At 35.3% G+C, this 17,780-nt stretch overlaps 1 protein-coding gene across 4 annotated transcripts in view; it reads left to right on the forward strand.

The window, feature by feature from the left end:
* The first annotated feature begins 3,689 nt into the window (after positions 1 to 3,689).
* Positions 3,690 to 17,780, forward strand: part of LOC149572881 (ubiquitin carboxyl-terminal hydrolase 26-like) — a 144,973-nt gene continuing 130,882 nt past the window's right edge. The window contains exons 1-3 of one of the 4 annotated variants that reach the window (XR_016359991.1): positions 3,690 to 3,950; positions 4,489 to 4,575; positions 4,903 to 5,499. Coding sequence is in view for 3 of the 4 variants with exons in the window: in XM_089813974.1 (XP_089670100.1) it covers positions 4,496 to 4,575; positions 4,903 to 5,499 (677 nt within the window). In the remaining variant the exon portion in view is untranslated. Of the gene's footprint in view, positions 3,951 to 4,457; positions 4,576 to 4,902; positions 5,500 to 17,780 lie in introns of all 4 variants that reach the window. The other 3 variants (XM_089813974.1, XM_089813975.1, XM_089813973.1) reach the window with 3 other exon arrangements.

Below are 17,780 nucleotides of genomic sequence, written 5' to 3' on the forward strand. Positions count from 1 at the left end.
AGCTGATAAGCTTCCCAGGAATCTTTCCTAAAATGAAAGATACCTAGCCCAACATCGAGGAAGACTAACCAGGTAAACCAAGAGAAGTAATGGAATTGTGCAATACATTATTTATAACATATTCAAAAAAAAAATCTCCATCCATTTCGAAAGGTAACATAATGCACTCATGCAACATAAAAGTCAATGAACACATTTACAATTTCTCAATATGCACTATCTACACATAGGCATTTCCATAACTTATTTCAATAAAATATGCATTTTGTAAGAGTTATCATAATACAACATTCATAGCATGTGAAATATTTGAGTTGCATGACAATTTCTGAGTATTATCCCACCATAAATCTCAAGCTTCTCATAAAATTCTTGGATAATAATAAGAAGGATTCATATTATTCTTTCCTGATTTATCAGATGAAAGCATACTTTCAATGTCCTAATCACTAGGAGCTTTCATCCATTTAGAACAACATTATTCCAAAGTAAAAATGTATGCAACATTTAAGCATTAACCAAAAATAGAGTCATAGACATTCACTATTCATCAATTTTAACTTTATACGATAGGACACAATATGCCCAAAATTAAGTTATCAGATAAATGCATCTTTATCCTGATGACATCTCACTAATTTGGTATAGTATATGTCTGAACATTCCAAATAAACAATTAAAGTATTGATTCAAGATTATATAATGGTAGGGTAACCACTCAAGAAAAAGAAAATTTGGAAGAATGGTTATTTCATTTCAAGACAAGACTAAATTCAGTCCAATCAAGCAGTCAAGAGCATCGCATGTTCACTAATGTTCAGATTTTTATTATCAATCATAGTAATTTTGTTTTGAATCGATTAATGAGTAAGGAGTAATTTTTAAATAAACACCAACTTGACACTCAAAGCCACCAGGGAAATGGTGGAATAAATCTCCTATGGTTTTAGTTAAAGGGAGTCAATGATTTGAATGAAATCTAAGTTTCAAGTATTTCCCATAAAGATCTAAGTAATTATGGTGAGTGTAAGTTAGTAACTAATAAGGAATAAAACTATTGCTAAATGTCACCTATAGAATTTTCTCACCAATGGAAACCATCTTTATATGGCATAACTGAGACTACAACTGCTCAATGGTCCAATTCTTGCATTAGTATCCTCAATTTGGTGGAGACATTCAACCATACACCCATGTCTAAGAAGGTTGAGATGATCCCACCCTATTGATTGCAACGGACAAGGAAAATGAAGCCTTTTAAGCTTGCTCCATCATAGTAGAAAGGTTTCGTTAATATTGAGTTGGAAAGAAAGATGATTGAGGTTGTGGCCAATAAGGGATTACACCTCAAGACCCCAAATGACTCAACGCTAATTCAATAAGCAATTACAATCCTTTCTTTAGATTAACAATTCCTACTCATTGTGCATGTTTTTACATTTAGATTTCAATATAAGATTAATGTCCAAATTAATACTCTATTGTCAATCAAATAGCAATAGGCCTACTAAAAGCCTTCATAAATATGTGCATGTGACAACAAAGAAACACAAAAGAGGTAACCCTCCTATTTGAAATATACTATAGGAAGCAAAATTGAACATTTCTGGCATTATATTGGCATAGGCAATCAAGAAAATACTATCGATATATGTACTTTGGCAAGAACGTTTATTGTGCATGAGCTCTTAGATTAAAATAAAATAAAATAAAATACAAGATGTAAAAGGTTGGCAAACATACCAAGCTCATTCGCTGCTGCCACAATAACAGTTGGTAGTCAAGAATTTGTTAATGGGATGTTGCACGTGACACACAAAAGGTGTAGAAAGCATGCCCTTTGAACTGAATGCCAATTCTTAAGCTAAACAAGTCGTTTGAATAAGAAGTTCACTTGAGGGCTTTTGATTGTATCAGAGAAAAAAAGATACCAAATTTCAGGCATACTCCATCCAAATGCAATTCATGTTCGACACAGAAGCAAATGAAGAAAAAATGGGTTTTGTAAGGGAATGCCGTGTATATATATTCGTCTTGTTGTGGTTGCAGGGTACTAACACAGTGTAAAATAGACTTGATTCTTATTCCAATTTCGGTTGGTTGATGGAAGCAAAAAAATAATTGTGGGTTCTTATTTAATGCAGAGAATCGTATTGACGAGGGTAATAACACTTTTGACTATTGACGAGGGAGATAACTACAGACTTGGTATTCTACTACTATTAATAATATTACAATTCCTGACATTGTGCAAATTCACTGTCTCGGTTGGCGTGCAAAAGGAAATTGATAGCTGAACTTTGAATGAACTTTGAAAGTGGTGCAATGGACAAGTGAAATGAAATGTTGTTGGGCCATTCCTTCAATCTTTCTCCTATACAAAGATGATTCAGAAGTGTGAGAGGCCAACCATTAAAGAAATTCAACAATAACAATTAAAGCAAAAAGTCTACTCAATGTCTGATCTGCTTGCCAGACTTTACTTCTTATCTCGTCCATTCTTCCTTATTTCCCCAACCAAACTTTTTGGGGCTTAAAAAATAAAATTGGGTGGGCATTCTCCTAGGTGGTTGAAGCTTCCCAATTCTTAACTAATTTATTAACTAATTCCCGAATTTCTATTAGTGGTACAAATTAATAGGTTTGTAATCAACTACGTTTCTTTTTAACAATAAAAATCAACCACTAATGCAAATTTTAATTTAAAAAACAATGAGAAATTTTAAGATTAAAATCTACGTGTAATTAAGTTCACTGATTTATTCGGTTTGAGGGAAGACAGGTTGTGACAACATGCCATGATGTTTATTTACAAGATGAAGAATGGTCTGGAATGGGCCAACATTGCTGACAATCAAGCTGCTTTTGATGAAGCTCTTAAAAGACTGCTTAAGGAAAACAAGGAAAGTAGAGGACCCTACTTTGATAATATAGAACTATTTGCTCACATATTGTAAAGGAAGAAAACTGTGTGAATGGAAGGGGACAAAGGATGGACCTCATGGGTGGAAGACTATGATGATGTTCTACAGTGATTGTTATTGGCTTTCTTTTTGATTCTTATGCTCTCGTAGAACTATTTATATGATGATCTTCCCTATTTGTACTTAGTTTTTTGATCTTAACTTGGTGGATCGAGGTTTACCTCTTCGCTCCTTTTTGTACTATGCTTTTTGATCAATTGATATATAATTCAAAAAAATAAAAAAAAATAAATTACAAGATGTGAAATACTTGACATTAAAACAATTATTGATGTAATACTTTAAAAAATTGTTAAAATATTTACATAAATGTTCTAGAAAAAATCTTTTCATAAATCTCTTAAGATTATTTCTAAATATATGAACATCTTTAGATACAATCACATACACTAAAAGTATATACTAATAAAAAGTTAACCAAAAAGTACTCAATTTATATTTGAAAATAAAAAATAATATATATTAAAAAATATATTGCTAATTTTTTTAATAAAAAAATCTATATATTAAATTAAAAAATAAAATTACGCTAAACAAGATATTAATCACCCAAAAAAATCATTTAATACAAATATAATTTATACCCATGTTAATGAAAGTAAACCATGAGTTATGAGTATAATCATATTCATTATACACCTAAACTGATCATATTAGCGGCTGCCTAGAATACGGTTTTCAAAAATGCTTTAGGAGAAAATTCGAACTCTCTCCTATTCAGGCATAGAAAGGCCTTAATTCACCTAAGTAGCAACCTTACGAGCCAAACCCATATAAATATATAGTTGGTTTAACTTAATTGGTGACAAAGCAAAAGGCCTGCAATTTAAACGCGCGGAATTAGTAAAACCCACAGGGAAAATAGCCAAATGTTTGATAATTTAGAATCCATAAAGAAGAGGAAGAAGCCGTGGAGAAGTGGAAATAGATGAACGATTGATTTCAATTCTTAAATCGACGTCTAAGGTACATTCAATTCCTTAAATTTCAATCTAAAATCACTTACTTGCTCATGTATTTCTGAAATTTAAGTATCAATTCCTCAAATTTCAATCTAATTTTTTTATTAAATCCCTTACTTGTTCAAGTATTTCTGAAATTTAAGGATCGTAGATGGTTGTTTCATTTTGTATGTTCTTATGTATTTCTGAAATTTAAGTAACGTAGTGGTTTTTTCATTTTGTATGTTTATGTTTTCCGTCTGTCTATGGCGTGGAACGCTCCGTTTTTTATACAAACTTCAAAAATTGGAAAAAAATCTCACCTTTTTGTTATCTCTTCTAGTGTGATTTATGTTTAATAAGGTTGCTTCAAGAAATGTACGAAAAACTAGGGTAATTTGTGGACCTGAATTTGAATTAAAGAGGACAGAATTTTCTTAAATAGTACATAAAATTTGGTCTTTTCTTTATTGATTCTTTTAAACGCAGTTGGCAATAATCATTCAGAACTTTGGATGCTTTTAAATTGAAGGTACTCTGAAGTTTGTTACAAACATTAGCAGGTATAAAATGAGTGGGACAAATACACGAGGCAAGAGCAAAAGGCAACGGCAAGGAAATGTTGAGGATACCCGCCGCCAAATATTAAGGTGTGCCATCTTTTTGTCTGATCTCTCAAGTAACTTCTGGCTTTTAGTGTGATTTGATGTGTGCCTTCGTTATAATGTTTTTCAAGTTACTGCATTGATACGATACAGGTATGTTATGCTAGATGTCAAACTTCTTGCAAAATCTTTAGTTGGGTATTGTATGTAATATGTAGTATCTCTGAACTTGTTTGGTAAAATTCCACATTTTGTATACTTAATTTTTCTTGTCAACTTTTTGAGTTCTATCTTACAAAAGATGAGCAATGGTCATTTCTGCAAAATTCAAATTATCATTGAATGCTGATTTTAACAGAGTTTGTTGTGCAGGAAAATTAATTCGACTGGTCAGATAACTAGAGATGATATGATACAGTTATATCATGTTGGGAAACCTATCTGCCAAGGTTGCCGAGTCAACTCCAAAGATTCGCCAAATTGCTTTTGTGGATTGATCCCACCACCCAATGGAGTCCGAAAACAAGGGCTATGGCAAAAAGTGGCAGACACCATAACAGCACTTGGTGTAGACCCACATGAATCATTACGTTCTAGTTTGGATTTTCCTTCAGGTCTAACAAACCTGGGTGCAACATGTTATGCTAATAGCATACTTCAATGCCTTTACATGAATACAGCATTCAGAAATGGTTTCTTTTCTGCCGAGCCTGAAATTTTGCAAGAACAGCCAGTTTTATGCCAACTTTCACGACTGTTTTCACAGCTGCATTCGGGCATAAAGGTTGCAGTAGACTCAGCTGCATTTACAAGAACATTGGAACTAGATAATGGAGTCCAACAGGATAGTCATGAATTTCTGACATTACTTCTCTCTTTATTGGAACAATTTCTTAGTCACTCAAAAATTCCTCAAGCAAAAACTGTGGTGCAGGATTTGTTTCGTGGAAGTCTCTCACATGTAACTCGGTAAGTTGTCTTAGCAAATTGTTTTGGTATACCTTATTGATGGAGTACACTTACTTTAGCATATATTTAAAAAAGTTGTTAATTTAAGATTCTATTTTTACTTCCAACAATTATCAATACAAGGGAGATGTCCCATAGCTAGTGGCTCTTACCTTTGAGAAAGAATTGTAATGAAGATATACCATGCCTGCAATACACCTTCATTAGATATTTAAAATGCTGTTTATTAAGGACTATTGAATTATTCTTTACTCCCTACAATTATCAATATAAAGAAGATATAGTTTGGTTGCTGGATGTCACTTTTAAGGAAGAATTGTAAATGAAAGTATGTGATGACTGCTGGTTAGTTTCAAGAAATAGTTGCGGACAAAGTTATACCATGTTTGCTGGTTCTTGCTTTTGAGGAAGAATTGAAATTCAGAATTAAGTTATGCATTGTTAAATTCAGATTCTTCAATGCATAGATGGGATCTCCTGTGAACTGCTAGTATCTGATATCGACTCCTCCATAGCATTCATAGCATTCATCGCATTTGCTGTGCTTGGGTGGCTCTTGTGGAAGGCTGGACTGTTTGGGAAGATGATTTAGCTGAAGGCAACTTTCAGGGCTGTGCATGCTTTACAATTTGGACCTTTTAGTAATTTTAATTTTGTTGTGATTTCAGCTACATATGTTAGGATCTTATCTAAATTATTTTCTTTTATGGCATGCAATTGTTCCTCAGACAGTGAGAGAAATTTCAGAGTATCACTTAATATTCATGTGCATGTTGTCTTGTGTGTTTCAACTTTGTGTCACAGAGTAGGGCAATAGAGGTGTAACTACATAGACAGGTTGGGGGATTAATGATGGAGTGAGTAGATAACAAGAAATCTTCAAGATAAATTAATAGTCATAGACATGTTAAACCTTCACTTTGTCCACTTTTGGATGGTGATGATGTAATGCCCCACCAAGGAATCCTCAAAACTAAGGTCAAATATGCACTGAATAACTATTTTTAGAATTGAAGATATACATTAAGTATACATGTCCATTAATTAACCATGATACTTATCTAGATTGGAAGTAAAGCACAATCATTGCTTGATTGTTCACAAGTAGAAGACTCAACAACCTTCCAAGGGTTCCAAGACAACCAAACACATAGGAAGAGTGGACAAACACATTCAAGCCACCTCGTGGTAGTCCAGACTGAGTCTACTAACCGCATGGAATGAGACTGGACCAATGCCCACAATTGCTAATCGAGGAGGCAACTTATCCTCAATGCAAAACAATGCCGAGTTCATTTTTAAACCCAAATCGAAAAGTGAGTGTAACTACACAATCGAAATGGAAAACATAAAATGAAAATATTAAAGGGATCCTGAAAACATGGGGAATTTAACCATGAAATTTGTTTTTACATAGACCTTTGGAAACAACTTATTGTAAAAAATGCCCAAGAGCAAAGAAACACTACCGTTCAGAACAAATGTGTATTTCTAGGTCATGTATGCACAAAATCATATATGTGCAGGAAGAATGCACACATGTGTGGAAATAAGGGACGGGTGTAGTTTCAATAAAAAGCCTAGGAACAAAAAATTATAGGTTACTGGCTCCAACACGCGTCTAAAATGAATACATCTCTACAGTGAGGAGTGGTGGAAGGCATGATTCGAGGCCATACACTCTCGAAATCATGAACAACATCAAAATCTAACTGATCAATGGATCTAAAGCAAGCACAATTGTAAAACATTAAATGATAAGAAGAGCTAGATAGGAGCCAATCATGCTCAAGAGCTTCACCACTGGAAGAAATCCACTATTTGTACAACCTGATGGAGCACAAATTTTCAAATTTTTGTGCCTCCATTTGAGCTAAGTAATGATGTGGACAGAAGAATTTAATACATTTGAAATTGAAAGACTTGACATGGTTTTCCAGTTTGATCCATATCCACTGAAATAACTTGACATGTTCATGAGGACAAGCTTTATAATCTGGTATATGATTCTGAATCTTGAGGATGATTGGGACAGTCATAAATATCATATAATCTGATCTATGGGATCACAACTTTGAAAATGAAGAATATAATTTATTGTTCCTCAATTCAGAATCACAAATTTGTAAATGTTTATTTCGCCAACCTTTGAATGAATACAAATCACAATTGCAATAATGAATATAAAGAATCCTATACTGGGTCTCAAGGACTGAAGCTACAATTATTAAGGCTGAGATAAAGTTTCCAGCTGCGATGATAAACAATTCCATTAATTAAGACCAGTAGTCACTGTTCTCTGGGTTTTTCATCAGTTTTAGGCTATGCAATTGGTGTCTTCTATTTTTCACTTCAGATTAGAGGCTTTTAATGAGGACACCATGAAGATTTAAGAGGTTGCTGTCGGCTGCCATCACCATCATTCTACTCCAGCAGACGTGCATGTAGCTGCGATGATATGTTTCAAAGTATTTAGATACAATAATATTGAAAGTGTTCTCTGTTCAGGAAAAGAGAGAACATCCATTGGTAGAAAATCAGGCTGCATATATAAAGCATCATATATTGTATCTGTTATTAGGCATGTGAAAAGCATCAGGGAGATATCCCAAGTACCATATCGGGATATGTTTGTTAAGATATAATCCACACACGATACTAATATGTGTGACTAGAGCACAACTTTGGCGTACAACACTTACTACGAGCCTCAGATCGATCATACACTCAACCATCATATGGGCATTTGAACACTTGTTCTCTATCAATCATGCTGTAATGCATAGAGAGATAAATCTACGAATGACAAATGAAAAGTTTTGACCAAAGACAGTGTGCAGAGGATGCCTTCCAATCTACAAAGATCTCTGGCATGTTTACTTTGTTGACACATTTCCTTGACGCTGTTTGGGCAAAGAAAAGTCTACAGGCATCCAGGTTCAATTGAACGATAGACTTCAGGCATTAGAGGGTATCATCGTGATTGTCTTCACCGTAAGATCCAATGATGTTAGAAATGTTGGATATCTGGCTAAGCGAGATAAACTTAGCTTATTTGTGTCCCGAACAAATGATTTGGACGGCAAGAGCAAGAAATAGAAATCAATTCATTCTAGAATTCATCCAAATCATTTATGATGGGAATAAATATTTTTGAGCCTTAATACATTTAAGCGACCAAGTATAGGAACCCAAGGAAATGAGATATATGTTGAGGAAGCCACAAAGTAAGTGTGATGGTTGATTCTTGAGTATGTGTTGATACCAAAAACCTAGTGAAGAAATGTTATTTTATTATCTTATGCATTCACGGCAATGAAATATTTTGTATGGAATAATTTTGAGAAGAAATTATTATCATGCCGGATAATAAATAAGAACATTCTATAAAGGTCATATTTCACAAACGACACTTGCAAAGGAGATCTTGGTACGTGCAACATCACATAATATAGTTGTAAAGATCAAGGCATATTTCCAACTTCATTATCAATAAGGAGGATTAAATATAATCAATGTCACATAGTATCAACTTGCGATATAAAATGATGCAGTGCAAGGCAGGGGAATCCCCAAAGGAGATGTCCTAGCCCCCAACAATAAAACCACACAGCGGAAACACAACACAAAACAACAATAATGCAAGATCTAATACCAAATCACAGCTCTTTATTCATAGATATAATTGATTACATGCAATATGCCCGGCTGTAAGGCCTTTCGGGTTAGGGCCAACTACAAACAGCAATTACAAAATTAGTTCTGCAAGATCCACAAGATCCAACTAACAAATCCAATCCTAGATAGCCTAGATACACAACTGGATAAGAACACCAAGAGAATCTACACTTGTACCCTTAGGTCCACCAAGCAATCCTTTGGTTCTCAAGTCGTAGCCCTAGCTCTTCAAAATTCGCATTTGCACCTCCTCCCTAAAAACTAAACTGCCAAAAGACTAAACAAGACTTTTATTTATCCTTGCCAAAATGGCTTACAAAACATTCTAGAACGTACAAATAGGAAGGTCGACCAACAACAGTCAAGACACATCCCAAGGTAAGATCTCATCATAAACGTTGTGGTCAAAATAAATCCCGCAAGTCGGCTCGCAGAAGTCACATCCAAAATGGTGACACTCGGCATAAACAGGAAAACTCGGCACTAGTGCTATAGTAACTTGGCACCAACTAAGTGCTATAGTAAGTCGACACCAAGTGCTACAGTAACTCGGCACCAACTAAGTGCTAGAATAACTCGGCACCCTCTAAGTGCTACAGTAACTCAGCACCAAGTGCTACAGTAACTCAACACCCACTAAGTGCTACAGTAACTCGGCACCAACTAAGTGCTACAATAACTTGGCACCAACTAGAGCTACAGTAACTCGGCACCAACTAAGTGCTACAATAACTCGACACCAAGGATTGCAAGAAAGCCTAGGATGCTCCTGCATCAAAAATACAAGTTGAATGGTGGTTTACTTAAATAATAAGTTAAAAGAAAATTATTAACTTTAGAACAAGTGTAATTCATTTTGAAGGAATCTAAGTCTTCAATATGAAAAATCACATCCCTCTCTATTCATAAGTATATAAGAGTAAGAGGGTGACTCTTTTAAAAATAAATAATAGAAGGCATATTCTAAAGAAGTATTTTATATCTACTTGTAAGGAGGAATGAGGAGCAATAATATGACTTTGTAATATGAATTCAGTTATTTTGTTTTAATAATAAAATAAAAGGTCCTTTGTTTATTTTTTAAATGGCATGAAGATTTAAACTGTAGATGATTCGTCGCTTGTAATTGTTTTTTGAATTTTGTGTACAATTTAAATGTTAGATAAGTGGACACGGTCATTTAGCATCTTAAACTCGACATCACAGATATTGTGAAATGTTTAATTGTTTCCGTATCTGTGTCTAGTTTGTCTCCCTACCAGAGGAGTTGAGTTCAATTTGGAGTATTTTAAGATTGCATGTATATTTGATCTGTCGCATCTTGATTATTTAATTGTTGGCAGTATAAGAGCATAGAACATTATAAATTTGTACGTGAAAATCTTCACTGAAGTTGACTCTATTGCCCGAATGAGCAAAGGCATTGGTCTTTTTATTATTGAAGTCAAAAAATCTATATCTTCCTTCTTACAAACCTCAAATCCATTATTAAAACCTTATACAATTCATTCAATCCAAACACTCAACATTTAGTTTCATTTTAATCGAGTTCAAGGACCTTGCCAGCCGAAGAACTCCAAAGCTTAAATTTGCTTTAGAAAAGCTTTGAACCAAGTAATCAGGTTCGAGAAGAAGGTTTACCCGCCTAGGTGTAGTGGAGCTTGAAGTGTAGGGGAATCAGGGGATTCTTGTTTGTTGGCCAGAAGTTGAACTGGCTGCAGAATCCTATTGGAGAATTCGTAGGCTCTTGGATTCCAATTTGCAATTTTGCGAACCAACACACTCATCCCTAGTAGTGGTATATTGCAATGATACTGTACCCTACCATGTAGAACCCTCAGGACTACTACCCCACTGTGCTTGGAAGATAACAACCCAACCACAAACATAAGGAAAGTACATACATGCCAACTAGATGCATAGAATTAGAGGATATTATAGAGGTCCAATGCAACACATTTGTACAAATGCAACAATCCATGGAGGATACTCAACATGGGAAACAATAACTAGGAATCACATATCCATTATACACCAGGGTCACTACCTAGTACTAACAAAGGTTTGGTGTGGATACTCAAGAGTGGGAGTGTTATCACATGGCACATGATGGCCCATGCGGCTTCGAGTAATCCTCCTATCAACAAGGAAGCTTTACTGAGCCATATTAACGTCCACAACCATCAAGGTTATCTTTATCATAACAATATCTGTAGACAGAAAGGTACGATGCTATATCAACATCCTCAAATGACAAGGGAAAGTTAAACCATATCAATGTCCTCGAACGGTGGCATGGTAGTCGTATTTATTCTTGTTATTATATTTTAATACCATTTAGTTGTTTAGCTATCATTTATTAAGAACTCAATCAAGGGATACCTTAGGACCCCTTTGTGTCCCAACTCGCCTTAGAGAGCCACTCCGCTCCACTGCTCAAACACCAAACATCTTATCTCGTTACAACAGTGTATAAATCATAAAGCAATATAAGTACAATGCAAAGCAAGGCTCTCAAAGTCAAAAGTCCAAAAGAACATGGTAAGCTCTATTGGTCTCACTAAGAGCACGAGTCACTCAGATGCTGGCATAGGAGCATAGCTGAACTACATGCTTGGATGTAATCTCAACACCCTATATCAACATAGCACATGTATGCTCACCCTCAAGCATTGAGGGTGCCATCACAAAAGGCAATACAATAGCAATTACGACAATAGTAGGAGGATAACTCAACTCCCGAAGCACTGAAGGAAGAAATCGAGTAAAAATGTAATAAAGGCTTAAATGCCAAATTGCTCAATTGACCACTATGGAAAGAGATGGAATTCAATAGAATCCAACATACATCTCGCAAAATAGGAGGGAAGCTCACAAATCACAAGGTGCATCAAAAACTCAAATTCCAACAAAATCTGACAAGGTATGAAAATTGACATTTTAGCATTGAAAGTGCACTTTGGTCCATGTTAGAAAAATACCCAACATGTCCTATGACTATTTTGATTCAACAATCCTAATGAACTTCAATAATTAGATCATGCCAAACATGACGCTTGATAGGCTTTGGATGGTATACAAAATGATGCGGCAATGAAAAAGCCCAAAAATCAAACCCAAAGTTGAGCTTAAGAAATTCAAACCCATTTTCCCCTGTGATCTAAATAACCCAAAAATCTAATAAAATTTCACTTTCAACATCATGGGAGAAATAAGCCATTTCACGACGGAAAAATTCAAACTGATAACCTCATCACATGCATAAACCACACTCAAGTATTGAAAGCATTAACATTGGGGAACTACTAATTTCCATCCCAAAAGGCAAAACAAACAAGAATCAATTGAAATAGATGAGGAATGCTTTAAATACAAAATCCCTACTTTTGACCATGTTGAAGACATTGAAATAGGAAGAAGAAAATAAAATCTTTGAGGAAATGCGAATGGCTTCATAAGAAGTGGAGCAATTGCAACATGGTTCCAACATGTTGCTACCCATATGGATCCGATGTTTGGATCAAACCCAACAAGCAAGACATTGATTCTCTCCACACAAATGTGGAGCAAAATCATCGAGTCTCGAAAGTGGCGAATGAGGAATAAATCTAGTTCCTCTAATATAAGTTACTTTTGCCCAATGGGCCGAAAATGACTTAAATATAGACTTCCCAAATTAAATTAAATCAATTCCAATTAATGGAACTCAACTACGACGAATTAGCCGATATTTAAAATTAAATCCCCAAAGACAATAAAATCAACATTTTATTAAATCCATTTCGTGACAACTGTGGCAACTCTAATGCACAAACACTCTATTGGTCTATTACAAAATGCATTATTAAGTCTAGATCTACCAACATATACCAAAGGGATAATATAATAATCAGGAGTACATCGCCCTTGCAAAAATGATATTGGCTCAATAATTAATGGTTGATGAAACTATCACCTTTGCTATTGCATGATTTAGTGGTTAAGTCATGCTTGTAGAACCACTATGTTTGTCTTTGTGAAGAAACTGCTATATGTCAAATATCACCTTAAAAGATGGAATACGTCTTGTTTTGGTAACCTTCATTTTAGGAAGACAGATGCTCTTGACTATCTTGCGGTGATTACTCGCCAAATTCGGGATTATGGATTCTTAGTGGCTCTTGGAAAGCTGAATCCCAGGGCATGCATGATGTGGAGGAGTGAGAACTTTGAGAGGAGATTTATTGGAAACAGAAGACCTAAATTGATTGGATGCAAGATAGGAATAGGAAAACTGCTTTCTTTCATCATTTTGTTCAGGCTTCTCTTAATAAGTTGCATATTTCCTCTCTTATTTCCTGTGAAGGGCTTCCATTCTCTTCTTTGCTGATTATGACTCACGAGGCCTGTCAATTTTACTTTGCTCTTTTTGTTGAAGATGCCCCTCTAGCTGTTGCAAATGATAATTTGATCCTTTATTGCATTCCCTCTCTTGTTACCAATGCGACAAATCTCTCATTCGTTCGATTTTAATGCCAAATGGGAAGAGGTTGTTTTTGAAATGAGCAAAGGTAAAGCTTCAGGCCCAAATGGCTTCCCTGTTGATTTTTTTAGGATTTTTGGGATATTATTAAATTGGATCTTTTGGTGTTAGGGAATCTCTTTGTAACAAGCAGATGCTTGGAGCCTTGATTTCTACCTTCTTGGCTCTCATTCCTAAAAAGGAAGGTGCAAACAAACTTGAATTCTCTCAGCTTATTGCTTGCTATAATGTGGTGTATAAGATTATCACTAAATTGTTTGTGGAGCGGCTCAAAACTTGTCTTCCTATTGCGATCTCTCAGGAATAAGTGGGTTTTGTGGCTAGTAAATAGATTCTAGATGGGGTAGTGGTCGCTTGTGAGGTTGTTCATTCAATGACAACTTCAAAGGAGAAATCGGTGTTTATCAAATTAGATATGGCCAAGGCTTATGATAGAGTCAAATGGAGTTTTGTTCAAAAAATTCTCTAAGCCATTGATTTTAGTGCATAATGGGTGAGTTGAACTACGAGTTGTGTTACTTTTGTGTCTTTTTCAATTAATGTTAATAGGGAACAATCTGTGCCTTTTTATGCTTCAGGAGGCCTTTGCCAAGGGGGGATCCTCTTTCCCCTTGTTTATTATTTTGGTGGAGGGTTGCCATTGCCAAGGGGATCCTCTTTCCTCTTACCTGTTTATTCTTTTGGTTGAGGGTCTGGGCCAGTTTCTAAAACTTTGTGCTACTTAGGGCTTGATTCATGGGATGCAATGGGGCAATGAATTTGCCACAATTTTCTCAGCTCCAATTTGTGGATGACACACCTCTTATGGAATTAGCTTGTCTTCAAGAAGCTAAATCTTTTAGGCAAGGTTTGGATGTTTCTCTTGCAACTTCAGGTCAGAAGGTTTATGAGCATAAATCCTCCATTTTCTTCTTCAATGCTCCTTAGGCATTCATAGGTGTATTGCTGCCATTAAGTGGTTCCGGTTGGGTGCCTTCTGTTTATTTATTTGGGCATTCCTCTTACTATTGGTAGACACCCTAGGTCCTCTTGGCAGATTTTTCTTGACAAGTTGTGTTAGAAGGTTATTTTTTGGACTCATGATTGGTTATCCACTGTTGCTTGCTTGACTCTTATAAAGTCGGTTATTCAAGCTCTTCCTATTTATAGATGTTTTATTCATGTGGCCCCAATGTATTTTCTTCGGGAATTTGATCCCCCCTCTCATCAATTGCTTTGCAGTGGGAACTTTTTGACTTAAAAAATGAGCCTTCTTAGGTGGGAAACTAGGTGCAGACCTAAGAATGAAGGTTGCCTTGGTTTGCGCTTGACTATTTTAAATATGCAAGTTTTTTGCTGCAAAGTTATATTGGCATTGGTGAACTAGCGAACATCAAATTTGGGCCTGTATTCTCACCTCTTATCATATTGGAGAGGTTGATGTGTTTGAAGTCCCCCAGTATCCTTTGAACAGAAGAGGTTCTATAATCTAGAGTATTTTGAAAAAAGGGGCTCAGTTTGTTAAGAATGTGCTCTTTTGGATTTGTCATACATGATCTCAAGTTCTTTTTTGGTTAGATTCTTGGGATGGTCATTCGTCTATCCTTTCCTCTTATCCCCACCTTCAGACCTTTTGTGATACCTTTATTGCTACTAGTTGGGATATTATTGACCATTATGAGGCTGCTTATAATTGTGGGTTGGTAGTTTTCTTTCATTGGAAACATCCTTCTGAATGGCCTCCATGATGATAGATAAGAGCTAGCTCAGATTCTAGAGTCTAGGGAGTGCACTACCTTGGAAATGATGTTTTGGCTTGAGTTAGCAGTGGTTTGTATGGAAAGCTCTCTGTTTCTGTAGGGTATGTTGAGTTAGTGCAACAAACTTTTGGGGACATTCGAGTTCCTTGGTGGAAACATTTTGGTTCAAGTTTTCATGGCCCAAATGCAATTTTTTCTTGTGGTTGGTGTTCTACAGTTGATATCTCACTTGGGATGATGTATGTATGTGTGCTTTTAGGGTTGTTCGATGTGTGTGTTGCGAGCAGCAATGAAGAAACGATTGCTCATCTATTTTTCTAGTGCTTTTTCGCACTTCTGGTGGGATGTGTGGAATCAAACTTGTTGGCATGTGTCTTCTTTGGCCGAGTTTTTTGTTTGATGGGTAAGGCTCTTGTCAAGACTTATTTTCTTCATGTTGCTTGGACTCTTGGACCTTCATTTATTATCTAGCATATTTGGTTGGAGAGGAATTGTCAGATCTTTCAAGATGTGTTGTTGGAGGCTCAACACTTGTGGTGGAAAACTCTCCACTCTTTGAGAGAAATTGTTGCGGCTAAATGTGAGATATTTGAGGTTGTGGATCCTGGTGATGCTATTAGCTACAATTCTCATCATTTTCCTCCTCAACAAGGCCCGCTTAAGAGGAATAGATGCATTCAACCTCTTCAAAAGATTAAGAGGGTGGGGAGATGGATTCCACCTACATAGGACATTCTAAATATCAACACGAACGTGTCTTCTTGGGGAAACACAAGTCCTTTGGGCATTGCTGGAGTTGGTAGAGATAGCTTGGGGGCTGTTTTGTTTATGTTTTCTGTTTATAAAGGTTATCATGATGGAGGCTGTTGCTATTTTGTATGATGTGGAGTGTACTTGTGCACTTGGATGGACCAAGCTCATTTGTGAATTTGATTCACAGTTGGTGGTGCATCTATTGACTCGACACCATTCTGAGGATGTTTGTTCGCATTTAGCCTTGGTTGTTAACTAGATTTATAATTTGTGTGCTTTGGATTCTGTTACTTTCACTCATATCTTTAGGGAGTGGAATTATGTAGCGGATTGTTTGGCCAAATGGGCTACTGACTACACACAAAATTGGAATATTGTGGATAAGAGTCATTTACCTCTAGATTTGTCTCAACAATTTGACCACTTAGTGGATCTTGCTAAGGCTGTTTGATGCTTCTGCCTTGTATTTTTTTTTGGTTTGATTAAATTTTAACCCCTCTTTTATTTCAATATCATAAAGCATCATCATGCAGATACGATCAGAATAATAATAACAACAAAATCTAACATCTAAATCAGTAATGATACTGGTAACCAAAATAAAGTACAATATGCAAATGCACCACTTAGTGCAACCACCAGATCAAATCAAACAAACAATCATGGAATAACAATATCATGATACAATCATAATGATCCTCATCCAAAGATCATCTAACATGCTAACAATCATAATCCAGGTAACCACTGGTACATACCTCAATGAAACCATGAAATCGCATCATAAGCCACATACCATCATGACCACAATAGTGATCTCAGAATGAATATCAGGAGCCCTAATTAGTGTGCATAATACAAATATATTTTAAAAATACATACACTTTATTTAAGTACCTTATTGCTGTTATTGATCAATAAATATGATATTAATCAAGGTAATATTAATAATAATTATTAATCTATAAATAAAATAAAATATAATTATCCCCCTGTTCATCTTATATCTATTTCAAATTGATAAATATCAAAATATTAAATGAGATATATAATTTTTATAATATTTAGTAATCTTGTATACAACAAAATAATATTAAATAATATTAGATGTTGTCATATAATGAATAAATAATAATTACTAATCTTATATAAAGAAATATTTCTTTTAACATCTAAAGGATGTATATGATATATAATTCCCAGCATAAGACAACATTGAAGGGAAATTATCACAAAATTTTATAAAATAAAAACAATTGGAAGAGGTATCAGAGAGCAAGGATTATTGCAATGAACATAAGAACAACTAAACACCAAGAACACAATGAGTATAAAATCATAACGTGGGGATAATCACCAAATCACATAGATGAGTCAAGCTCAGGTCAAAACACCAAGAACCCAATGAGTACTCAAAACTTAGAATTAAAGAATCAGAATATTTAGCATCACAAATCAGGTATAAAACCTGCCACAACACAATGGTTCTCACAACAAAACATAAGGCATAAACAACTTGCTGATGCAATCACATAATTAAGATCGCCCCGAAGGTACAGACCTCTCACGAGTTGAACATGATCATATAA

This window comes from Cupressus sempervirens, chromosome 2 (assembly GCF_028749045.1).
Source record: "Cupressus sempervirens isolate cs-2001-9-10 chromosome 2, ASM2874904v1, whole genome shotgun sequence".
In the NCBI taxonomy this organism is placed as follows: domain Eukaryota; kingdom Viridiplantae; phylum Streptophyta; class Pinopsida; order Cupressales; family Cupressaceae; genus Cupressus; species Cupressus sempervirens.